Source organism: Dryobates pubescens, chromosome 4 (genome assembly GCF_014839835.1).
Source record: "Dryobates pubescens isolate bDryPub1 chromosome 4, bDryPub1.pri, whole genome shotgun sequence".
Taxonomy (NCBI): domain Eukaryota; kingdom Metazoa; phylum Chordata; class Aves; order Piciformes; family Picidae; genus Dryobates; species Dryobates pubescens.
Window position 1 is genome coordinate 13,051,624 of NC_071615.1, and position 25,954 is coordinate 13,077,577.

Consider the following 25,954-nt stretch of genomic DNA (forward strand, 5'->3'; position numbering starts at 1 on the left):
GTACTCTAGGCAGAGCGCACTTCCATGTAGGAATTAGCCTTTAATACCCTTCCTGTTCATACTCAGGTAATTGTTTTCTCTGGAAAACACCAGCTCAACAAAGATGACATCATTTTGCAATCAGAGGGCAGATTCCACCTTGCTGATCATGGGAGAGATGAGGGGTTAATTGGAATATCCTTAAGAAATCAGAGCACTGCTGATGTGAAGAACTATACTCTGGAAATTGAAGTGAGTTTTTCTTTTCTTTTGGTGGCACTGGGGGTCTGGGTTTGGTTTGTAAAGGCCTATTGCCATCTGTCATCCAAACCACTCAGGTGTAGCCAGTGACTAAAGCAGCAGGCAGCTTGAAGGTACTGCTGGTTACTTTAGTTCAGTTATTAAAGGAGCACTTATGCGATATGCATGCAGTATGAGCAAGAGAGAAAGGAAGGCACCAACATGAGTTATTTGTGGAGCTCAGTGACAAACACAGTGACTGTATATGAGCTGTAGCTGAAGCTTGCCTGGCTGGCTGCTTTTTGCACCATAGCAAAAAATAACAACAACAACAACAAAACAAGCCCCCAACAAAACCAGAAATAAAAGAGGGAAACAATATGTGAAACTCATACAAAGTATCATTTAGCAGAGAAAAGAAATGGCCTTTCAAAGATAAAGAGCAGTGAATATGTTGCTCATCCTGAGGCAAATCTCTCCCCTTTTCTCTCTCCCTCTCTTTTGCATTTGCTCTTAATTTTCTATAAAATGAATAAGGTAAAGCTGATGATTGAATTAGTAATAGGCTAAGACAAATGCTGAATTATTTTCCCCTCTTTGTTTAGAAAGAAAGGAGATAAGAGAAGTATCAGCTGCTCTACCAGGGCCATCTGTATTCTTTGTTTTGGAATAAATGGCACAAATCATCAGCCTCATAGGGAACTGACTGTTAGAGTATGTTTCTTTTGCTGCTACCGGTAAAATTCTGTGGACAAGCCCTGTGCTCTCCAGTCATTCAGCTCTTGAGCCAATCATCCTACCACTTGTCACTCCTGTAGTGCACAGGCACTGGAAGACATCTCCCTCACTACTTGCCCTCATATGGGAAGTGCTGGTACTTGAGCATCATCTCTGAGTGTTCATTCATTCTGCATGGTGGCTTTGAATAAATGTTTTTCCTTTATGGCTGCAGTTGAAAGCTTTTGAAGATATTTGGCTAGGCCTGACAGGAACTGCTAGTTCCACATCTGTTCAGAGCCAAATCCTGCTGGAGGGGTTTATTGATCAGAAGGACAAAGTAAAAGTAGCTGCTTCTACAGGAAAGGAGTGTGTTCAGTACTACATAGGGTACTTGAAAGGTATGTACCTTCACAGACAACGCTTTTACTCATATGATTTAGTTTTAGGTACTTCTGCAAGGAACTTGAGGATCCTTATGGGTCCCTTTCCAACTTGAGATACTCTGTGGTTCACAGCTGTATGAAGGTATGAAGAGGCAGGAAAAAAGGCTGTGTCCCCCTAGTGCCAAGCTAGCTCAGTTCCCTGGTGATTAAAGCTGTAGTCTTTCAGATAGTGAAAAGACAAAGCTTAAAACTTGTTATATAGAGACCAGTTCAGGAGACATTGGTATGGTAACTACCTAGGGAAGGATTATAACATACGGTGATCAGAGACAGGATTCATTTAATCTTGATTTAGCCAACTGAAAGTTGTGTGCCTTGTTTAATCATTACATTCCGATTTCAATGAAAGGAAGAGAGAAGCACCTCCAGAGGCTGATTCTGCCCAATGCTGAGACAGATCATCCTCTGCAGTTCTGACTGTCTGAGGAAACAGTGCTGTTGGCTCAGACTGTGCCTACATTTTAGATAACTACAGTTAACTGCGAGTGTTTTGTTGTGATGCACAGAAAAGAGCCTATAAGTCCCTTGGACTTAATTATTAACACAATGCCCTGCTTCCTTTGCAGCAGCAAATCTGTATTTGTGAATTGTTCACAAGCCACACCAGAAAAATCAGTGGCACTGATCTAATTGTTTCCTGTTTATCTCCTTGCTTTTTCCCCACAAACAACGTACTGATGCTGATTGATCAGCTAAGTAATTAAAAAACTGGCTTTGAAACAATGTCTATCAGTGCTATCTCTGTAGATTAAGCTTTCTCTTTTCATTCTCTGAGGGGATTTGGAAGAAGGAATGGAAGTCAGTGCTTGTACTGATGGGCAACAGATGGCTGCTGTTAACACCTATCTCAACATTAACGGTGAAAGGCAAGAAAACATGGCACAAATGACTCTAGCAGCTGCTAATGGAAGCTTGAATTTTCTAGCTCATGGATGTGGGGATCCAGTTCTTAAGGCTGAGGTAAGACCCTTCAGTGGCAGTTAATTGCAGTGTGATTTTTGTTGTTGTTGTTGTGTAATCTTACCACTTTGGTGGAGCGTCTTCCAAGTAGGCTTTAGGTATGAAACCTGGTGAGTAACCAGACAAAAGGGAGAATGTCACAGTTTTTGAAGTCATAATAACAGCATTTTACACTTAGGTGTGAAAAGATAATGTGTTGAGAATAAAAAAAGTGGAGCCATACCTAGAAAGCCTAGAAAATAGGGGACCCTTCCTAAAGGTGTATCCCTACCCTTACCCTAAAGGGTAAATAAAGTGAGAGCACTAGTACCGTGCCAGGGCTGCTTAGCACTTTGGTTACCAAACCAAAAGTAGAACTCCTGAAAGTGCTTTTACTGCCAACAGGGTTCACATACTCTGCTTGGAAGAGGCTTTTTGGTTCTTTATCCTTAGGCTCTTCTGTTCCCACTTCTATTCCCTGAAGAACACAGAAGTAATTTCCCCTGAGAAATGGGAGGTCACTGTGCATCTTTGCTGGCATTTAAACTAGTACAAACAATACAGCACAAGCAATTCTGAATCATAAATTCAAGGGTTTTATTCGTCTTCTCACAGCACAAACTTAATGAAATTGGGAGCCTTCTGAAAGCCAAACTGATGGAGAAGATTAAGAAGTTTGAGGGATATATGTGGAGATTCAGGAGATCAGTATGTATCTGCATCATCTATGAAAGCACCATGAAATGTTCATGCTGTTTTAATTAAAAGCCATTGTATCGCATCCATTTGTTTCCTTTAGCTCAAACATTTACCTGGCTAATCCTGTGCTAACTTCCAATTCACATGTAGACCAAAAGCATGTTTCATGGTTAAGATCCTATAGCTCTGCAGCAACACTGAGGCGTTCAGAACTGCTTTGGAATGAAGTCAAAACTTGGTTTGTGATCACTGTGTATTTTGGTATTTCTTCTTTTTGGGGAACCACTGTAGGTACAGCAAATTGATTTTCTGTCTGAAGCAGCTGACTGGCCTTCAGTAGCCTTGCAGAAGGTAGCAGGATTCCTCCACAGTGTGGGTAGAGCTGTTGCCCAGGTGTGGAAGCAGAGTGGAATCAGGCAGATACTGAGAAGCAAGCTCCCGGTTTACCTGGATAAAATTCAAGATGTTGTCCAGCAAATGCAGAACGAATTGCAAAGTAAGCAAAACCATGCAAAGCAAGGAGAATAAGGACAATGTCAGTGCAGGGCAAAACAAAGTTGAGTATAAAAAATGCTGCACAGCACAACTGTTTCTATTTTGATCTAGCAGAAAGTGCTGACCTTGGCTCTTGGTTTACAAAGTGGGAGCCTTGATGCAATAAGCTCTAAGTAACCTCAGTGTGACACCTTTCTAATGAAATCATTGAAGAGAATTCTCTTGGACACACAAGTCTGGGTTCAATCTGATGAGAAGAGAGCCCTAATTCCTAAGCTGAAGCATTTCTGCCAGCAGTTCCCTGGCAAGCATTTCCTCCCAAAGGGCTGTTCATATCCATCCTTGAGTTTTGAATGCTTGGACTAATTGGATTTCACTTGATTTATTTTGTCCAAGTCTATCCAGTAAGTAGCCACTAATCCACTGTTCAGCTGGACTATGGCCCATACTGAAACTATTGAGAAGTGTGGTCAGCTGAAATTAGGTGAAAGAACTTTCAGTTCTCAAAAGATTAAAATCTCATTTTTGGGCCACTTATTTCTAGCTTCTTTTCATTCAAAAGGTGGGGTTAGTTGATATAGCTGGTTTGCAATCAGTTGTGACCAAACTGTCATCTTATTCCTTCATCAGGTGCAGGTTGAGCTGCACAGCTCTGATGGTGGCACATTGCAAAGCATTCCTTACCTTCCTTTTGGAAAGCAGCCATGTATTTATAATGTCAGGTGTATGAGTGGATCAGGGTTACAGCAAAATGCCTCTCAGCTTCTCCCAAGTCCACCCACACAGCTGAGAAATGTGCCTAATTGCCATGAAAACAAAGCTGCTTTTTCCTGTTCTGTGTGTCACTCCTTCACTTCCTGGAAGCTGTGGGGAAACAAACACCCCTGTGTAACATACTAGCTAAGGTTTGTTTCATGTAATGTGTTTGCTTCAGAGCCATTAGCAACTTTGAAGGATGCTTACTATGATGTAACCTTAAAGCCACTGGATGAAGTTTGGCAAGAGAAGACAGAAGAGTACATGAAGAAAATCCAGGCTTTTTTACCCAAGATTGTAAAAGATGTGTGGCTAATGGAACCAATCCAGGTGGCGTTAAAAGCTGTGAAAGCAGGCGTGGATGTGGTTGGTATCATTCAGTTCTCCATTTTTAATGGTTTGAAAGCAAGGCCTACAAATTCAAGTCTCAGCTGTGAACTGCGGGTACACAAAAGCAACTATTGTAGTTTATGGCAATAGTATGGTGTGGTAGGTTGAGAGAGGGCTTAGCTCTCCCTCCTCCACAGAGTAAGAAACCACAGCTAACTCAGTCGAAGAGCAAAAGCTATATATTTACAAGCATATATGGAAAGCAGGTTATATATAACACGATATATACAGGTATTTACAATATATACACAGAAATACACAGCAAAGACAAATAACACAACAAAAATCCCTCCCTCAGGGAGGGATCCCCTCTTTGGAACCCCCTCTCTCCCCCCTTTACCTCCCTTTTTCCCCAAAAAGGGGTTAGAGAGAGAGAGAAAGGCAAGTTACTAAGGAAAAGAGTTGTTAGCAAGCTTCAAAAGCCCATGCAGGATTAGTGTTTGCTTATCTGAAGGCCAAGTCCAGCAGTTCGCAGAAGAAGCAGGCAGGGAGAACAGGCTGAAACACCAAACTCCCCCAACTCCCAAACCGAACTGAACTGAGGAGAAAATTTTCCAACCGCTTCACAATCTAAAGCTGAATTTTTGTTTATCAACCAATGAAATTCGTTTAGAATATCAGAATGTTTTGGTTCTAGTACCAAAAACATTAGCCAGTGTGTTCCAGCAGTGTTTGTTCTTAAAGGCACAGCCTCAAACGACCACAGTCCACCCCTTTCTAAACAATTTCATTGGCTGTTCGTACTGTCCATCCAATCCAGAACAATATTTACAGTTCGTAAGTTAAGTTCATCGTCCATTCCAGCTATACTCAGATGTAGATGATTCAGAAGTCCAAGAAAATCCAAAATCAAGAAAATGGAAAACAGTTTGTCTCTCCGCAGACGAAGCGAAGAAAAAGGGAAACAGGGACTCAGGGACTCTCAGTTGACTCAGGGCTCTCAGGGTTCTCAGGGTTCGTGCACCGTAGATTCCTCAGGGACTCTTTCCTTTGGACGCGCTGTAGCTGTACAACATTCTGAAATTAAACTCTCTCAGCTAAAGTTAAATCTCTTTGTGGAATACACTGAATTTCACCATTCTCTTGCATTACCCAATAAGTGTGACCCGGACCTTCTGCTGAAACCACCCCTCGGACAGGTTTAGCCTCTCCTGAGGGCGAAAATACCCAAACAGTTTTACCTAACAGATTCTTTTCCCTAACAACAGGAACTCTATCACCTTCTATTTTCTGTAGCAGATCAGAATGTGCAGGTCCAGCTCGGTTCACTGAACCTCTACTGTTCACCAGCCAGGTTGCTTGTGCTAAATGTTTCTCCCAGTTTTTCAAAGATCCACCTCCCATGGCTTTGAGAGTGGTCTTCAACAAACCGTTGTAGCGTTCAATCTTCCCTGCAGCTGGTGCATAGTAAGGAATATGGAAAATCCACTCAATACCGTGCTCTTTTGCCCAGCTCTTTACAAGGTTGTTCTTGAAGTGAGTTCCGTTGTCTGACTTAATCCTCTCTGGAGTTCCGTGTCTCCACAGGATCTGTCTCTCCAGACCGAGAATGGTGTTGCGTGCAGTTGCATGTGGGACTGCGTAAGTTTCCAGCCATCCAGTGTTTGCCTCTACCATAGTAAGCACGTACTGCTTACCAGAACGAGAACGTGGTAGAGTGATGTAGTCAATCTGCCAAGCTTCACCATACCTGTATTTGGACCATCTGTCACCATACCACAAGGGCTTAATTCTCTTTGCCTGCTTAATAGCAGCACAAATGTCACAGTCATGGATGACTTGTGTGATGGCATCCATGGAAATGTCTATGGATCTGTCACGAGCCCATTGGTATGTTGCATCTCTGCCTTGATGTCCTGACGAATCGTGAGCCCACCGAGCTAAGAATATCTCACCTCGGTGTTTCCAGTCGAGATCAAGTTCAGAGTCCTTGTCTACTTGAGAAACTCTTGCAGCTAGATCTGCCTGATGGTTGTGCTGCTGTTCCTCAGTAGCTTTGCTCTTGGGAATGTGAGCATCAATGTGTCTCACTTTCACTGGAATTCTCTCGATTCGATCAGCAATGTCTTGCCACAGTTCAGCTGCCCAGATGGGTTTTCCTTTCCTCTGCCAGCCATTCTTTTTCCAGTTCTTTAGCCAACCCCATAGAGCATTGGCTACCATCCATGAGTCGGTGTAGAGATAAAGCTTTGGCCATCTCTCACGTTCAGCCACGTCGAGAGCTAGCTGGACAGCTTTTACCTCTGCAAACTGACTGGATTCTCCTTCTCCATCCTTCGCCTCTGCAACTCGGCGTGTTGGACTCCACACGGCAGACTTCCACCTTCGCTTGTTCCCGACGAGACAACAGGAACCGTCTGTGAACAAAGCATATTTCTTTTCATCATCAGAAAGGTCATTGTAAGGAGGAGCTTCCTCAGCACGAGTTACTCTCTCCTCTGGAGGTTTAGCACAGTTGGTATCTTCAGGCCAACTTGAGATCACCTCCACCAGACCAGGTCTTTCAAGATTTCCCATTCGAGCTCTCTGTGTTATCAGGGCCATCCACTTAGACCAGGTGGAATCTGTGGCATGATGTGGTGTGGAACCTTTGCCTTTGAACATCCAATTCAAAACTGGCAATCTGGGAGCTAAGAGAAGTTGTGACTCAGTTCCAATTACTTCAGAAGCTGCTTTCACTCCTTCATAGGCAGCTAGAATCTCTTTCTCTGTTGGAGTGTAATTAGCCTCTGAACCTCTGTAACCTCGACTCCAGAAACCAAGAGGTCGTCCACGTGTCTCACCTGGAGCTTTTTGCCACAAGCACCAGGTTGGACCATTGTCACCTGCAGCCGTGTACAAAATGTTCTTAATGTCTGGACCATCTCGCACAGGTCCCAGACCCACTGCTTGGACTACTTCTTGCTTTATCTGGTCAAAGGCTGCTTGTTGTTCAGGTCCCCAGTGGAAACTGTTCCTCTTTCGAGTCACATCATACAGAGGTTTCACAATCTGACTGTATCCAGGAATGTGTAGTCTCCAAAATCCCACTATCCCCAAGAAACGTAGAGTTTCTTGCTTGTTCGTGGGATTTGCCATGGTAGAGACTCTATTTACCACATCCACTGGAATGTGTCGGCGTCCATCCTGCCACTGCACTCCCAGAAACTGGATCTCTGTGGTAGGACCTTTCACTTTGTCTCTCTTGATGGCAAAACCTGCATTCAGGAGAATGTCCATGATTTTGTTACCTTTCTCGAAGACTTCCTCAGCAGTTTTACCCCAGACGATGATATCATCGATGAACTGGATGTGTTCTGGAGCACCACCTTCCTCCAGAGCATCATGGATTACTGCATGACAGATGCTGGAGCTGTGGATCCAGCCCATTGGCAGTCTGTTGAAAGTGTACTGGATTCCTCTCCAGGTGAAAGCAAACTGAGGCCTGCATTCCTCTGCTATGGGAATAGAGAAGAAGGCATTAGCAATGTCTATGGTAGCATACCATTTGGCCTCTTTGGATTCCAGCTCATACTGGAGTTCCATCATGTCTGGTACTGCTGCACTCATAGGCGGAGTTACTTCATTCAGGGCTCGGTAGTCCACTGTCAGACGCCAGTCTCCATTCGGCTTTCGCACAGGCCACACTGGACTGTTGAAAGGTGAATGAGTTTTGCTGATGACTTTCTGACTCTCCAACTGACGAATCAGATTCTGAATGGGCAACAAAGAGTCACGGTTGGTTCTGTATTGTCTGTGATGCACAGTCCGAGAAGCAACCGGCAACTTAATGTCCTGAATCTTGTGTTGTCCCACAACTGCAGATTCATCAGAAAGCTCAGGTCTAGCAGACAGCTTCAGTTTTTGTCCATCAATTTCTACAGAAGCTACTCCAAAAGCCCATTTGTAACCTTTAGGGTCTTTGAAACGCCCTTCTCTCAGAAAATCAATTCCCAAAATACAAGGTGCATCAGGTCCGGTCACAACTGTATGCTTTTTCCATTGTTTACCAGTTAAGCTTATATTAACCTCCACTTTACTTAACTCTTGAGATCCACCAGTGACTCCCAGAATAGTTATGGACTCTGATCCCTGATAATTTGATGGCAATATGGTGCACTGAGCTCCTGTGTCAACCAAGGCCCTGTACTTCTGAAAGTGTGAAGTGCCAGGCCACTGGATGTACACATCCCAATAGATTCTGTTATCTGTATTACCCCTCTCCTCCCCCTGGCGGGAGGCAGGGCACCCCTAGTTATGGGGAACATGTCCACAGGTGCAACGAGCACACTGTGCAGTGTTAGAACTGGAGCCACTGTTGGAGCTACTAGAGTTGTCCTGGGGAACTGTGGAAGTAACAGCTACCCTTCTGGTATTGCTACCTCGGGTTCTGCCACTTTGCAGTTCCCTCAGTCTCCTGAAAAGATTAGAAGTTGGTTGACCATCCCACCTGTTCATGTTCTCACCAAACTGATCACGCAGGGTAATCCAAATAGTCCTACGTGACTGCCTTGGTGGTCTGTTTTGGTTTGATCTGTTTTGGAATGACCTCCTTGGAGGATGTCTATTCCTCACAGATGAAACCTGTACCCACCTGGAGGAAGAATTGGAATCATCTCTTTGTGCCAATTGGGAGATGGTGTTTTTAAATTCATCCTTCAGCTCTTTCATGCAATTCTCCAGTTTTCCAGACAGAGTTTCAATGGCTGAAACCAAAGAAACACGTGTCATGCTATCATCCAATTGTCTCAATTGATCAGTGAATTGGCCAACCGTAAGAGGAGCTCCACCATAATTTCTTGCTACAATTCTGCTTGCCAGAATGTTTGCATAATTAGAAGGAGCAAGCTTGATGAGCTTTTTAGTAAGACCATTTCCTACAGGAACATCATCAGGATTCAGAGATTCATGTTCACCATAGAGTACCTCTCTAACAGCAAATTCTCTCAGACGCTTGATTCCCTCATCTATGGTAGTCCAGGGCTTAGGATTCCATGGAAGATCATCTCGGGAAGGGTATCTCATGAGAACCGCCATTAGAAGGCGTATCCACAGATTAACCTTACCGAGAGCCTTGCCTAGATGTCTATCTATTCCATTATCCTTTGAGAGAGTTCCTAGCTGGGCTGCTGACTTGTCTCCAACCATTAGAGCTGGAGCACCTGTATCATAGCATCTACCAAGCCAAGCGAGAACTGGCTCCTTATCTGCTCTGAGATAGTCCTTTCTTACATTTCTAAGCTCCTCCCGGGGTGAAGAGCAGTCGGTTATGTCATCTTGTTCTTGCTCCTCTGCCTCCTGTTCCTCAACTTGTGGTCCCAACAACCTCTCAAGGATCCCTTTAAGCTGAGAAGCACCACCACTAGCTGCTGTCCTACCAAGAGATGCATCTCGATCCTCTGATGATCTCAATAACTCAGCTATATTTTTAAGACAGATTTTCTCTTCCTCCCCAGCAGAAGAACCTTGCTGTGCATCCCCGTCAGCTCCTGAATCAGCTTTAGTCTTACCCTTCCTTGTTGTTAAAACTGCTACTTGCTTTACTGGAGCTGTGTTTGGGTTTCCAGCTGCCTTATTATCAGAAGCTGATAAGCTTTGAGACAGATTAGCTGCTTTGGAGGACGCTTCCGCTCCTGCCATGGAAGAAGGAGGAAATGACTTTGCCTCGTTAATGGTGGCTGCCTGGGACACAGGAGCCGCCATGTTTGGGGCAACTGCAGCCCCTGGCTGCTTGCCAGAATCATTAGCAGTGCTATTCAGAGCTGCCTTGCCGATTGACTTTTTAGCTTTATCTTTAACTGACACAGATTCTCCATTATCATCCTCACTGGATGTTCCTGAAACAGAGCTAGGGTGGCGTTTTCGTCTCTTAACCCTCCGTTTTATAACAAAACATGCCTTGGACACTTTTTTCTCCCGGTACAGTGCTACCAACAAATACACATTAATTATCATCATCAGCAGGACTACACACATCAAGAAAATCAGCTTTGGATCCCAGCCATCACTTAAAATTACCCTTTCACCGAGCGGAATCTTAAACTCTTTTATCTCAATAGGGAGTGTGCTAGATGTAACATTCCTGTACTTTTTAACATAAAAGAATTCCAGGCACTGATCATACAGAAGCCGAATCTTGTACTTAAACCACAAATATAATTTTTGCATTATATATTTACCTATCTTATCGATAATCATACCCAGGCAATACTTGTAGATCAATACACCAAAGACCGAGAAGAACAGACGCTCAAAAAGCCAAAACACCTTCATGTTTGCTCGTTCGACTTAAGCAAGCAATAAATCAAACTAATTTGTCAGCAAGCCCCACGTTGGGCGCCAATAAATGTGGTAGGTTGAGAGAGGGCTTAGCTCTCCCTCCTCCACAGAGTAAGAAACCACAGCTAACTCAGTCGAAGAGCAAAAGCTATATATTTACAAGCATATATGGAAAGCAGGTTATATATAACACGATATATACAGGTATTTACAATATATACACAGAAATACACAGCAAAGACAAATAACACAACAAAAATCCCTCCCTCAGGGAGGGATCCCCTCTTTGGAACCCCCTCTCTCCCCCCTTTACCTCCCTTTTTCCCCAAAAAGGGGTTAGAGAGAGAGAGAAAGGCAAGTTACTAAGGAAAAGAGTTGTTAGCAAGCTTCAAAAGCCCATGCAGGATTAGTGTTTGCTTATCTGAAGGCCAAGTCCAGCAGTTCGCAGAAGAAGCAGGCAGGGAGAACAGGCTGAAACACCAAACTCCCCCAACTCCCAAACCGAACTGAACTGAGGAGAAAATTTTCCAACCGCTTCACAATCTAAAGCTGAATTTTTGTTTATCAACCAATGAAATTAGTTTAGAATATCAGAATGTTTTGGTTCTAGTACCAAAAACATTAGCCAGTGTGTTCCAGCAGTGTTTGTTCTTAAAGGCACAGCCTCAAACGACCACATATGGTTATCTTTCCACATAACAAGGTTGTGCACAGCTTATTTGCCGTTCCTGAATGATTTGCCCTGCTTTGAAAGCAGTAAAACTGCTTTTCCAGCCACAGGAGAAATAGTTTTACCAGTTCTGCTTGAAATCACAGCAGTACTAATCTGTAATTTATGTAGCTTTTGCTTTTCTCCCATGGAGAGGAGGGATTGTCATTCCAGCAAATAAGGCATGGCTAGGTTTGGGCTCCTCTGGTTGAAGTGAAGAGCATAAAGGATACATCATGACACCAATTTGTATTAGCAAAGATATCAATTCTTTGTAAGCTCCTGAAGCACATTAACTCAGTGAAGTATTGGTATGCTTTAAGTAATGTTATTTTAGGAAGGCTACATTTCTGTCTGTTATTTGTTGCTCTAGTGACTAGTGTCTGTCCTCTGGATATTAACTGCCAAGTGGTAAAATGTTGTCAGGCAAGTGACAAATGCAAGAGAGACTAAAGTGCTATTTCACCAGCTATCGATTCAAAACTCATTATCAGGTACTGACCCTGCCCTGAAGCCATACCAAAGTCAGTTTTGTATCTTCTTTTCTGGTTCTCCAATAGACTACACAGCAGATGCTCAGGTGGGCAGAGGCCATGTTTTCTAGAGCTGTAAGCAAGATCCGGAAGCCCTTACTCAATCTTTACAATTTTTCATCCAGGTAAGTGCTGCTTTCTTGCAGGATCCCTGCTGCCAAGTAGGGGTCTAAATGACTATGTGCATAATTAGGCTTGTATGCTGGTTGTGGATAACTACCTGACCAGTCTTTGCTTTGAGCACTTGGCATCATCGTGCTGCATTTCAAAGGCAGCTCCTCAGCAGCACACAGTAGCAGTAACGGTGCCTTACATGGCACGGTGTGTTGCAGCTCTTGGCCTCTGTGTGCCTTTGCTTTGCCAATCTAACCCGACTGCCCATTTCTAACAATAAAGCACTGCGCTTCATCAGCTTGGCAGACAAGGGCACATACTCTTTTGGTTGTATTCTACAGGAACTGTTCAGTGGCAGTAAAATTGCCAGTGCTACCTAAAGCAGCCTGCTCCCTGGATCTGGCAAAGATGACTAATTATCTCATTGAAGAAAGGCTAATCAGGCCTCTCCAAGACCTCTACAGAATCAACATCATTGCAGAATATTACAGATTCAAACGGAGGATGATGGAGAGCCCCTTTGAGTGTAAGCCCTTTCAGAGTGCTGCTTTGGTTTTGGACATTGTATTTGGAATAGTAGTTTACAGAAATGGTTGCTAATTAATAATTTCCCCATAAACTGTTTATGTAGTGTTTCCTGTAGAAGACTACTTGTATGTATGTCAGCACTTCAGGTAAAGCTGACATGAAATAAACACTCCTCTAGTCAATGTTCAGGCAAACTTTGCCACTCCCTACACTTCCTACTGCTGAGCCTAGAAATCAGCAGGTGGCATTTACCTGTCTTACCTGCGTGCTCTTGTGTGCTGACACTGTAATTCAGTGCTAGTCATCCCTGGTGGCCCTGTGTCTGGTTGGCTTTGTCTGTACTTTGGAACTGGTGATGTCACTTCTGTTGACTTTAGGATGAAAAGGTTCAGCCCTACCAAAACTGCGGGGACAGTAGGACCTGAAAAAGCAGGGACTGCATTATCAGTCCCAGCTGTCCCTTAGAGATAATGGCCATTTTAAAAGGCTTCCCAGTAGGCAAGACACAATGGAGGACACTGAAATAGGTCTTAAGTGATGCAGCAGCAGGGCTTCCTGGACTGTGACTGATGCTTTTGGTTTGGCAGGGCTGTTGGGTTTTTTTAGACACTTAGTGTTCCTGCTGTTTTCTGCCAGGGAATGTATAATGTGTATATGGTGTGTGCTTAAAATTGACTGCCAAGCAGCATGAGATTTTTGTTGCAGAGTAACTTGTAGCTAATTAAATTGTAGTAATAGTTTCAGAAATTATTTCATCCAGAAACTGTGTTAGAATATGAAAGTCGCAGCACAGCACTTACTGCTCTGTAGAAAACTCACTGATGTTTCTTCTGACATACTGTCCTCTAGATCATGCGATGTTAATGGGAACCAAGCATCTTATGACTTTTGATGGGAAAATTTATGACTTGCCATCAAAGTGCAGTGTGCTTCTTGCCAAGGATTTTGTTCACAATACTTTCACTGTAATACTAAATGAAGAAACTAGTAACTCAAGGTCACTCTATGTGGAGATGAACCAGACCGTGATCAGTATCTACCCAAGACTGAAGGTAGGAAGGGAAAATCAAACATTATTCCTTGCCAGGGCAGAAATTACCTTCAACCCAAAACAAAAGAACCAACCCCAAAAGTCTTCAAAATGCGAGTCCTCAAAATATAGCTCTGAACACCTCTCAGATATAAGTGCCAGAATGTAACCACTTTTTAGTCAGGAAAGAACAGCCCTAAACAAACAAGTTTTAACTCAAGGGCTGCCTTTTTGCTCTCTGGGTACTTAAGTAAGGCTCACTTAACTCTTCAGCTGTCCACTTACATGGTTGAAGAGAACAGCAGTTAGAGAGGTCTGGAGAACAACCTGGGGTACTTACTGTTTCAGTGGTACTTAATCCCAAAACTACGAGCTGAGCAAGGTGGATCCCCTCCCACCTGCAAACCCAGACTGACCTTGCCTGTCACTGAACTTCTATTGTGATGCATTTGAAAATGCATTTTCATTTGAAAACAGATATCCAAGATGTACAACTTTACAGAAGAGAACTGTCAACTACTGGATCAATCCCTTGAAAAGAATACCACTAATTCAAGGAGAGCAGCCAGTAAAATAGAAGTGTCTAACCAGAAAGGAGTTTCTGTCTCTTGTGACTTCCAGTATGATCTCTGTACTGTCACTCTGGCTGGCTGGCACCATGGTGAGTCTGGATCATACAGCTCTTGTCAGCTGGTAGGTTTTTTTCCTCTGTCTCTGAATTAGCACCTGCATTCATACACACCCTGGAAACGGCCCTTGGCTTTCCCAGCCATTGCCAATTGAAGCATGGAATGTCCCACTCCAGAGGACAGCAAGTGTTTAACCTGGGTTGCTACTGTTTCAATGCAGTGAAGCAGATAGAAAGGGGGCAAATGCAATGCCCGACCCCAAACCCTGTTTGTGAATCCCTGTTCTGCAGCAGGCTTACCTTGTCCAAACTGCAAGAGCAAAGAGGGAAGCCTAAAAGTTTCCAGTTTTTGGTACACTTAGAATGCATTCTGATGGATGTGCTTCACACTAAACCTCAGACCCCTGAGTTAGCAGAGTGGCTGTGATGCCTTGATCTGGTCAGAAGCAGCAATGAAGAGCTGGCGAAAGAGCAGTGCAGTTTGAGAAGAATCTATTCTGGGTGCCTGGGCATACATTCCCTCTTTGGAGCTCTATGGTATGGAATAATTGCAGCCCAGAGACCATTTGTGTTTTCCTGTCTCTGTTGCTAACAGCTACCATTTTACCTTATTTCAATTTCATTCCAGGTATTTCAGCTGGGCTGCTTGGTACCAATGACAATGAAGCTGGAAATGAATGGATGCTCCCTAACCATTCCTTCACTGACAGTGTGCAAGAGTTCACACAGAGCTGGCAGGTAACAGCTGAAAGGCTTCTCTCTGTGCAGATTACCACTGGTGCTGGAACACAAAAGGGCAACATCTGACATTTATTGGCTTAGATGAACGTAAGCTGGATAGTGAGAACAGCAGCATACTGGATATAATTTGTTTTCCTGTGCTTAACCAGGTAAAAGGTTACACATATTTGCAAGAAACCTTACAAGAATTCCCTGTATATAGGTATTGAGCATTTTTGGCCTCAGTTTAAGGTAAAGCATAGGGGCTGCTTCTGCTATTAAAAGAAATTGAATTTGGAACCAAGCAACTTTGCTCTCTTCTTAGAGCATCTTTCTGGAATTCAGAGCCAGGTGGTACTTGGTCTGGGCCAGATATCCATGTGTATCAGTCAGGCCAAATTTGTACCATAGTGTTTTCCCTCTTTGTTTCCTTTAGAACTCTTCTTTGTTGTAAGCTGGGCATGCTGAGCCTGTGTGTGTGTTTATTTTGTTGGGTTTTTATTTGTTTTTTTTTTTTGTTCTTCCTGCTTTTCAACTTATCAAGAAACAAAGCTTTAGAGATCAGTTACTAGTAAAGTAGCTCTCCATGCCCACACTACTACCTGCTGAACCCCTTTTGGAGGGTTAGCTGCTACTAATTCAGTTATTAACTTGCATAAGAGGATTTCTAGAAAAGTGTTCTGTTTCTTTGCTTCAGAGATTTAACCTCAATTCATGTCATTTATCAGCAGATGAACATAACCTAAATATGAAAGCATGCAGGTCTACATAGCCCTTTGTGAATGCAACTGACCCAAACCAGAAAGCAGCTTCACTCTGCTCTCAAGCCATGTTAACAGGATTTTGAGACTCTTCCCTTTACTGTCTGTCACCAGATGTGCGAGTTCTGCTCGCAGAAATGCTGTTTTCAGCTTTACATCAGTGACTTAAAGATTGTTTTAAATATGGTGTACTTTTCCTTGCTGTTGGAGGGATGCACCTAGTGAGTTTGTAGCCTATTTTTGTAAGCAGTGAGGTGGGCTCATGACCTGTGACTGAATGCAGCAATTTTTTTCATTGCTACAAACCGGCTTCCTATCTATTCATAAAACTGCAAACATCTCATGCAGAACTACTCAGGGACATGGAACCAAAATTAATAATCAATTAAAAGCCATATGTAAGAAACTTACTGTCATAAACAAGCTGGGAAGTCACTTACATGCTTCTTTATGTGGCTGATGGCATAATGTCTGCACATATTGATCGGTATAATTTATTTGTAGGCCACAGCATCTTTGCAGTGCTGTGCGTTGCCAAGAAAAATTTATAGATGACACTAGCTGACCTTTGTGCTGTTAGCAGTCATATCCTGCTCAGAAAAGGGTAATAAAAAGACAGAGATGCCAATACAGTACTGCTGTCATACGTCCTGACAGCAATGGCCAGACACACCAATGTGCCAAGTCAGGAGTCCATGCAGTCTTAGAAACTTTTTCAAAGTGGTAGGAAGAGATGCAAATACCTGCTTCAAACAAGCTGATAAAATGGAGCTTGCAAAATCCTTCTGGGCCAGAAGTTCTAGCACAACTGCACATAACATGGGCAGTGAAAATACAATCTGATTTCATTTCAGGCTTTGATACCTGGCCAGATTTAACCTGTCACTCCACATTGCTGGAGTCCCCTCACAGTGAGCTGTAAAACTCAGACTGACAACTCACTACCAGGAGCTTTTTTCACTAGCCCTTGCCATAGCTGACTTTGCCAATAAGATCACCAAGGTTCTAGGTGTTAGCAGACCAACTGCCACTGTGCAAAGTGAGGAGGTTATTAGGAGACTGCAGCTGCCTAACTCCTGCAGAATGCCTAACTCCAAGAGGCTAAGCTGGCAGTTAATTTTTCTTAGCATTTAAAGTAACTGGAGTTTATACTTACTTGAAGAACTTCTAAACTTCCGCTCACTAAAGAAAAAAGTAAGTTGCTGATCTGATACAGGGTACTAAAAGCATTTGTCAGTCAAAAGAAATCCTAAGAAACTGTGGCAAATACTGCTCGTTACTAGTTCTGTTAATATTTGGTATCATCAATTTTTGAGTGGTGTGCTAAGGGACCTTACCCGAACATCAGAAACCCATTCACATTTTATTGTCAAAAAATGCTGATAATTGTAGGGACCTCAGTTGTTTGGTGTTTTTTTTTTTAAGCCCTTCTTGTTTATTAGCTATGAATAACCCAGCAAGGATATAAAGATTGTTTTCTCTTAAACAGAAGGTAAAAATACAACTCAGATCTGTGATATAAGTGAAGACAACCAGCCTACCACATACTGTGTCAGCAGCCACACACCAAAGTCCTTCAGTGAATAACAAAAGCAACAGAAAGAGGAAACTATGTCTGTAACCTGTACTATTAGGAGACATGCATTTCTGTTTATGAAGAGTGCAAGGTACTCCTCAACATTAATGAGCAATAAATGCTCATTTACACTGATGTTTAAACAAACAAACAAAACCCCATATCCAAACCAGACAAACAAAACCAAACAAACCCCCCCAAAAAATCCTTGAATTTGAGCAATTCTGTTTTCCCAGGTGAACGAGTGCAGCCTTGTACAGAGGAAAGTGAAGCTGTGCCCACTTACAGCTAAGCAGAAACTCTGTAAAATGTTTTTTGAAGACTCTCATTCACCTCTCAGGAACTGCTTCAAAGTTGTAAGTACAACATCAGCTACCAAAGGACTATCTGGATACTTCAAGGCCATGCATCAAAAGAGCACACCTAATTGTTGCAAGGACACAGAAGTTCAGTTACAGATGACTTTAGGAGCCATCAGAACACCACCCAGGCAGAAAATCAAAGTGTTACATCAGCAGAAATACAAATTAAGGTCCTTGACATCCACAAAACGGTGGCATGGCTTTGCATCACTTGTATCATACAGGTGTAGAATTGTGAAATACAAATAAAAACCCATCCACAGAAGGAGAATAAAGGTTTGTGAATGGTCCTAACAAGGGCCTGGAGGGGAGTGGGACCCAAATGAAACTTGCCTTCAATTCACCTGCAGGTGTTTGTCAGATTGCTGCCTGCAGCAAGAGCTGTGTGCCTTGTGCCCCTCCAACCACCTCCTTCCCTTTTCTGTTGCAGGTGGACCCTGAACCATTCTACAGCATGTGCACACATGACACCTGTCAGTCACGGGAGCTGAAGGCTGCCTGCAGTTTAGCTGCAGCTTTTGTTCATTTGTGCAACCGAAATTTTGTTCCTGTGGAAATTCCTCCTCAGTGGTAAGTTTGGTTTCTTTTCATCCTGAATATTGTGGCTGCATTGCTCCATTACTGACATGTATTATTCAAGAGTACATGAGAAAATAAAAACTAAGGAATCTAACTGTGGGCATGAGCACAAATGATCCTATTGCTGGAATTATTCTTGTTCCTTGTCTACTTTATCCTTTCTGCTGCTGCACACCATAACCCATCCAAATCATGCTCGCTAATGGCTTTGTTCTTCTCCCAGTTTGGTAGGTAGGAGGCGGGAAGATACTTGAAGAACAGGGTGTGATTATTCCTAGGAGTTCCATTCCTCAGATACTATTTTTGTGGGTTTGATTAGACTGTTTTTTTCATCAGAGTAATGTGTTTGGATTCCTATTATCAGTGACACATACTGTAGAGGCAGACTAAACATACTCAGTGACCTGTTTTTGTACTTTTCAGTCCCTTTTAAGGAAACCTATCTTTAAACTTAGAATTACCAATACTTACATTTTAATGCAGTGGTCTTCTGGGAATCTAATTAACAATGCAAAGAAAGCTGAAAAACCAAAAGGTGCAATAATAGTGCTGGCTTCAAATTTTTGGTGTTACCATCCACTGTTGTAACTGTGCAAATTAGAGATCCTTCCATTCTTTGGTGGAGCTGCACGCGCTGCTGCAGAAGCTCGATTAGGACAGTTACTGCTCTGAAGGAGATGCAGTTGTGTTCTGTCAACTGTGCCTGTACTACCTGATAAATGTAGAATTTTAAGGAAAGAGTAATTCTTCTGTAAAGAAAAAAGACATGCAAGTCTATGTGCTGTAATGCCACATGTCCCTATCCACCTCATGTACTCAGTTCACCAACATGAAAATTCTGGGTAGTATTCTGGCAAACAGTTAAGTGGGTTTGACTCCAATAGTTTATATAAACCTTTCAATATGCGAGTATGAAATAATGGTACAAATCTGAGCCTGAATATTGAGTTGAAAACAGTTTCAGAATGGCTCAGTAGCCAAAAGCCAGAAGTCAGCTAGTGCTGCTAGTTAATCCCATTTCTGAGGAAAGGGACTGGAATTCCAGTGGATCATGAGCCCAGTGCACAACACTAACATGCCATTAGAGCATGCTGTTAAACAAGCAAGAGTTGGGAGTGTTTGTGTGAATAAACATATTTAAGACAAGAAATAATTCTTCTCTATTCAGCTTATTTTATGCATCCAGGTTTGGACACCATGGTTTAGTCAAGTTATGAACCTGTTGAGAAAAGTCCAGAGGTGTCTGTGCAGGGAAAAAAACCTGAAGGACTTGGAAAAAGCATGAGCTAAGTCTTTAAATATGTAAACACACTACAGAGAAGGAAGCCTAATAGCCTGCAGTAAGGGAGAGTTAGGCTTGGTGTAGTGAAAGAGTTTGCAGTGGCCAGACACACACCATAACTGATCCCCATCTGAGGTCATAAGAACAAAACAAACTTGGCAGTCAGAATTGTCTATCTCTGCATAACCTCCTAGAAATTGATTCTTGTCAGAGAGCTCCCACTGGAGAACTGAACTAGCTAGAGCTCATAAACTTTAAACATAATGCTGCTCAGGTACCCACCTGGATGCATTCCTGTGTGGCTTGCCCTAGGGGATCTTGCTTTGGCAGGGGCCTTGGACTACATGATCTCCCGAGGTCCCTTCCACTTCCTATCATTCTGTGATTCTAAGAGTCTTTTCCCCCTACATGTCACTTTATCATCAAACAAGAAAGAACTTTCTATATTTCAGTTTAGTGTATCTATGATAAAACTGTATCTAAAACTTCTAGACTTTACCCCCACAGCTTTTTGATTGCCAGATTTTATTCTTTTTCTTTCATGTAATTCAGCATTTGTCACTTGTAACTTCCTATCCTTTAAGTACTTACTAAGCACTTACCTGGATTTCATCTCTCCATTATTTCAGCTTGAGTCAGTTCTGAATGGCAGATACCAGCCCTGAAGATGGAAGAGCTTTTTCAGCACCCAAAATAAAACAGCTATTTTAAAGTCAACAAGCTAGAAGCAATATTAGAGAGAACAGTAACAGTGTGATTGGGCTACAAATATGGTGAAGTGTAAGAGGAAAGCTTTTCACATGGAAACACCTGAGGGTAACACCTGATTTCAGTACAGCAACAAACTATAATTGGTCAGAAGAAACTGGACATAAAGATATTAGTTACTTCCAAAAAATTCTCCCTTTCAAGTGGCAAAACTTGCACATGCCTTGAACAAGCATTACTGCACTTAAAAGATGACAAAAAGGTAATTTCCAGCTCAGATTAGTACATGTGGGCTACTTTGTGACAGCAGCGTTATCAGCTCTAAACCTGTGCAGATGTTGACTCTTTCTTTCTCCAGAACTGAAACTCAGTTGTTCAGGAAGTTCTGGAGAAAGTGACCTTCTTCCAGAGAAGTGCCTCAACATGCAAGAGTGCTTAGACAGAAATAAGATGGTTAAATAATTAGAAGCACTTCATAATATTATTTTTATGCTAATTGATTTTTCCCTTATAAATGTGTGCATTGTTAAATAGAAAACAGCCTTCTTGTTATCTGTTCACCAGTTTCACATTCTCCCCTTGTGTCTTTAGAACCCTCTTCTCAGAAAGCAACTGCTTTCTGAGCAACATTATCCTGTCCTATCCATAAAGTAGTCCTCCAGTGTTCTAGATACTGTTGTGTGAGAGTCTCCTGTGTCAGTTTACTTTGTGTAGTGTAGGGCTGTTGATTAAAAACAGGTGTTACATTTTTCCACAGTCCCAGGAATGCAGTTACTCCTTAGTGAAAGGTAACACTGCAAAATCAAAATCCTTCATCTGCCAACACTGAAATAATGGTGGTTGAACTATGAAACAATGTTGTTAAACATCTGACTTCATTATTCTTATGCTGGGTACATTTTTACTAATCATTTGTAAGAATAAAGTTATACAGATCTACAGAACTGGGCCTGGCTGAGTTTAAATGACTCCTCTGGTTCATAGGGACAAAACCAGATGCTGGCTTTGGTTACCTTGTGCTTACTGTATTAGCCTGGAATTGCTTTCTGAGCACTTACACTGTTCTTTTATACAAATTCTAAATAAAATGTGATTCCCACATTAGTTGGGGAAAAATTCCTAGAATTGTTAGGATTCCCACACATGAGCTGCTGCTGCTGCTATATAAAACTAGGTAGAAATCAAGTCTTCCTGTGTTTTGTAACTGCTTAGAATAGAATAAACCAGGGTGGAAGAGACCTTCAAGATCATCATGTCCAACCTATCATCCAAGAACACCTAATTAACTAAACCATGCAACCAAGCACCCTATCAAGTCTCCTCCTGAACACCTCCAGTGATGGCAACTCCACCACCTCCTCAGGCAGCCCATTCCAATGGGCAATCACACTCTCTGTGTAGAACTTCCTCCTAACCTCCAGCCTAAACCTCCCCTGACGCAGCCTGAGACTGTGTCCTCTTGTTCTGGTAGCCTGGGAGAAGAGACCAACCTCTGCCTGTCTACAACCTCACTTAAGGTAGTTGTAGAGAGTAATAAGGTCACCCCTGAGTCGTCTCCTCTCCAGGCTAAGCAACCCCAGCTCCCTCAGTCTCTCTTCATAGGGCTTGTGTTCCAAACCCCTCACCAACTTTGTTGCTCTTCTCTGGACACGTTCCAGCAAGTCAACATCCTTCCTAAACTGAGGGGCCCAGAACTGGACACAGTAGTCGAGGTGTGGCCTAACCAGTGCAGTGTACAGGGTAGAATGGCCTCCCTGCTCCTGCTGGCCACACTGTTCCTGATGCAGGCCATGATGCCATTGGCCCTCTTGGCTGCCTGGGCACACTGCTGGCTCATGTTCAGCCTACCATCGACCAGTACCCCCAGGTCTCTCTCTGCCTGGCCACTCTCCAGCCACTCTGACCCCAGCCTGTAGCACTGCATGGGGTTGTTGTGGCCCATGTGCAGAACCCGGCACCTGGATGTGTTAAATCTCATGCTGTTGGATTCTGCCCATCTGTCCAGCCTGTTGAGGTCCCTCTGCAAAGCCCCTCTACCTTCCAGCAGATCAACACCTGCCCCCAGCTTGGTGTCGTCTTACAGAGGTGTGTCATAATGAAACCAAAGTTGTATGAAATATTTCTGAAAGTTAAGAATCAGTCACTGGTGTAATATTCTTTTAAAAATTTGCATCATCTCCCCAGTCACTTAAGGCATGCCTAGCACCTTTAAAAAAATACTGAGGTGAGATGCAAGAATAAAGTAAAATGGCACCAAGCAGAGCAGAAGAGTCCAAAGAACTGCTTTGCTTTTCAGGTACCTGCAGTGCAGGGTAGGAGTACAGAAATAGGAAAAATACAGAGTTCTACTATGTACTTAGCTGTAGTCTGGAGGTGGATGCAGGTAATGGGTCTCCTAGAAGCTGCAGCTAACATGTCACAAAACAGAGATAACATTTAAAAAACAATAAACATTTTGAACTACAGCCAGTCTGCTCAACACATTGATAAGGCTGTCTCTAGGAACGGTCTGGGTCTAGTCAGTAGTAAGGCAAGAACTCCTAGTCCCTCCAACCCACAAGGGAAGGTCAGGGTGGCCTGGCTCAGGGTCCAGCAGATGGAGCCAGCACCCAGGGCAGCACGAACCTCTGCCGCGCCTGCCCTGCTGTTCCAAGGGTTGGCCGCAGCAGCTCTGCTGACCAACAGCAGCAGTACATACTGCATCAGATCAGTGACAAAGGGTTCGCTGTACAAAGCACCATTTACACAGAACAGACCTAACGGAATACTGATCTAGGTGGCACATGAGGGGAAAAAACAAACAAACCACAAACCACACTTCAAGACCTTCTTCATAATTTGTTTAGTGTTGATTTATAGCTCTCATGAATCAAGTCTCCATTTTTAAGTATTGGCAGCTCCGCCTTTCCTATGTGCCAGACAGACTACTCGTGTCAGTGGAAAGGAAACCTCTCTCATGCCTGCTCATAAATAATTAGCAACAAACACGCAGTAGTTTGTCACAGGTTAAGAGGCTCTTCAAATGAACTTGGTAGAATCTTTACTGAACCAAGGAACCTACCATCAACATGACATTTAAGTGCGCTTTAACCACTCCATGGTAATCTCTTACCTTGAGAATTAAATCCCAGAAATAATCCAGCACATCCCCTATCAGCAGCAAGATGCCAGCTACAATGTAAGACAGCTCACGTTAGCAAACAAGTCATTCAGTAGGAAGGTGGCAGAGGATTTTGAGGGAAAAGGACATTCCAACAGTCCATGCTGGCTGGATAGCAGTCTCCTGGCCTGCTGCAAGCTGACGTGCTTTTGGCAGGGGAGCCTGCCAAGATGAGGTAAGAGAGCAAAAAGCATCCCTCAAGCCAACTAAAGTACGCCTGTGATTCCTTACAGATACGATCATCCAGGAATCCCCTTGGCAGGATTTGACTAAATCATTTCTCAGGTCAATATTTCAGTTTCAGGATTTCTCAATGGACATTTTTTACTGCAATACCTCTGGCTTTATCAGACCTTATAGTATACACCACCTGACGAAAGTGCAGAGTTAAGAATACCTTGACTGAAGGCCAGGCAATACACAAACTTGCTGTCCTATGGAAAATGCATAACATCCATTGAACAGCTCATGAATCTACACATCACATAACACAAATGGCTTTGATCCTGCCTCACAGCTTGCTACAGACCAGGGACTTCTGCACCTGTAACTCATGCTGATCAGGATAACACATCCTCCCACACCAGCTGTCCTTGCAGGAGCACAGATTAAGTAATTCTGCCAAGCAAAAGTATTTTTTAGTGCCTACAACTCACCTTTAATATGCTTTATAGGTAGTACACATAAAACCTCTAGCATTCACAGACATTTGCACACACCATGCAAGCTGTTTATGCCCCAAAACAGCAAAGCCGAGGCTTTGAGGCTCTGCCACAGGTTTAGAAATTTTGAAATACACAGACCCTTAGGCTTCTGCCAGTTGAGTTCTCCACATTTGTGTGGAGATAAATCCACAATTGTTCCAGTTATCAGAGCTAAGGTGGAATGCACTGAAGCCTTCCTGCAACCTACAGCCATTCTCCTGCTCTCTTCAAGGTCCAAATACCAAGCAACCTTAGCACAAGAGCCCAGCTTTGATCTCCCCTCCACAAGACCAGGGTAGAAAAGCCCATCACCCTGTATCTTGTTACATGCTCTGCTGTACAACAGCAACCTGCCTTAGTTGAGGGTGTCCCTGCTTCCTGCAGAAAGGGTTGGACTAGATGACCTTTGGAGATCCCTTCCAGAGTACTCTATGGTTCTATGCTGCTACATCGTGCATAAATTTACCAACACTAGCAATGATGCAGCAGACCTTTTAGCCCTTTCTTTCCAGGATTTTACTGCCTACTTACAAAACACAACAAAGTGAATTATTTGGAACAAGCTTCAGCTTCTTGGCATAAGAAGCACTCAGATGGAAAAGTATTTGTCACCAAATCAGAAGCTACCAGCCAATACGCTGACCATGTGGATCAATTCTGAAAGACTACAGCGTTCCACAAGTTTGGTTTTTTTTTTCTTCCAGCATAAAACCAATAAACAAGCTCTGGCTGCCAAAATGCTGTATGTGTATGCTTTGGCATTTTATCAGCTGGGTTTCAGAGCACAGGCCTTCTATTATATGACTGCCTCTGATATGGTCTGTTTTGGAATACTAAAGTCAAGGTCGGAATTGCACTCTGAAATCCAGTCCTTAATCTGCAAAGCTCTCCTTTAAAGATCTGCTTAAAAGACAGTATTTGATTTCCATATGCTATGAAAACATAGTCCCACAATTTTTAAATTTAGTTACCACCACCTGATTCTTGTCTTGAATTGTACAATCAGAGGGTATCTTCCTTTACTGCATGCATTCCTCATTAACAGGGCTGTATTGCTGGATGACAGCCCCAAATTACAAAGCCAAACCTCAAGGGCAATGCTTTCTTTAGCACCCAAATTCTCTTTAGACAAGAGGGGAAATGAAGAATAGTAATAGTTCTGCTTTTTCAGATATATTTGATTTGATTTCATAGTTTGTGTTGTGTTTTTTTTTTTCCACAGGAGGAGGAAGGATAAAAATATATTTAAGAATCATTTAAACAACTAAAAATAGCATACACTGGAACAAAAGTAAATTTTCAAAGACAAAAATGCACTTTGGCACAGCAAGCTTGTTTCATGAGGTAGTAAAAGTATCTGCCTACTAACCTAAAGAACCTGTTCCAAGGAACTCTTCAGTGCATCTTTTCAGTTAATTCCACTTCACTGGAACAGTGGTTATTGCCATATCATTTTCAGTATTTAAGAAACACAGAAACTAGAAAGAGATGTACAAGACTGCTTACAGTTAGAAAGAGACAGCTGTCTTACAAGTGGCATTTACTGACATGGTTATTACTGAAGAACACAGGTGAAGTTGTCCTTTCCAATGGACCAAAGCACATTTTGTCTTCATTCCACATACCATGTTCACCCTGTGA

At 42.8% G+C, this 25,954-nt stretch overlaps 1 protein-coding gene across 1 annotated transcript in view; it reads left to right on the forward strand.

Moving 5' to 3' along the window:
• LOC128897188 (uncharacterized) overlaps window positions 1-20,493 on the forward strand; it is an 84,466-nt gene extending 63,973 nt beyond the window's left edge. The window contains exons 56-69 of the mRNA XM_054161252.1: window positions 67-231; window positions 1,172-1,337; window positions 2,158-2,342; window positions 2,937-3,029; window positions 3,312-3,516; window positions 4,450-4,637; window positions 12,189-12,286; window positions 12,617-12,801; window positions 13,653-13,998; window positions 14,304-14,494; window positions 15,090-15,257; window positions 17,738-17,874; window positions 18,311-18,450; window positions 20,371-20,493. Of these exons, the coding sequence (XP_054017227.1) occupies window positions 67-231; window positions 1,172-1,337; window positions 2,158-2,342; window positions 2,937-3,029; window positions 3,312-3,516; window positions 4,450-4,637; window positions 12,189-12,286; window positions 12,617-12,801; window positions 13,653-13,998; window positions 14,304-14,494; window positions 15,090-15,257; window positions 17,738-17,874; window positions 18,311-18,450; window positions 20,371-20,386 (2,283 nt within the window). The 3' untranslated portion in view covers window positions 20,387-20,493. The remainder of the gene's footprint in view (window positions 1-66; window positions 232-1,171; window positions 1,338-2,157; window positions 2,343-2,936; window positions 3,030-3,311; window positions 3,517-4,449; window positions 4,638-12,188; window positions 12,287-12,616; window positions 12,802-13,652; window positions 13,999-14,303; window positions 14,495-15,089; window positions 15,258-17,737; window positions 17,875-18,310; window positions 18,451-20,370) is intronic.
• The last annotated feature ends 5,461 nt before the right edge of the window (window positions 20,494-25,954 follow it).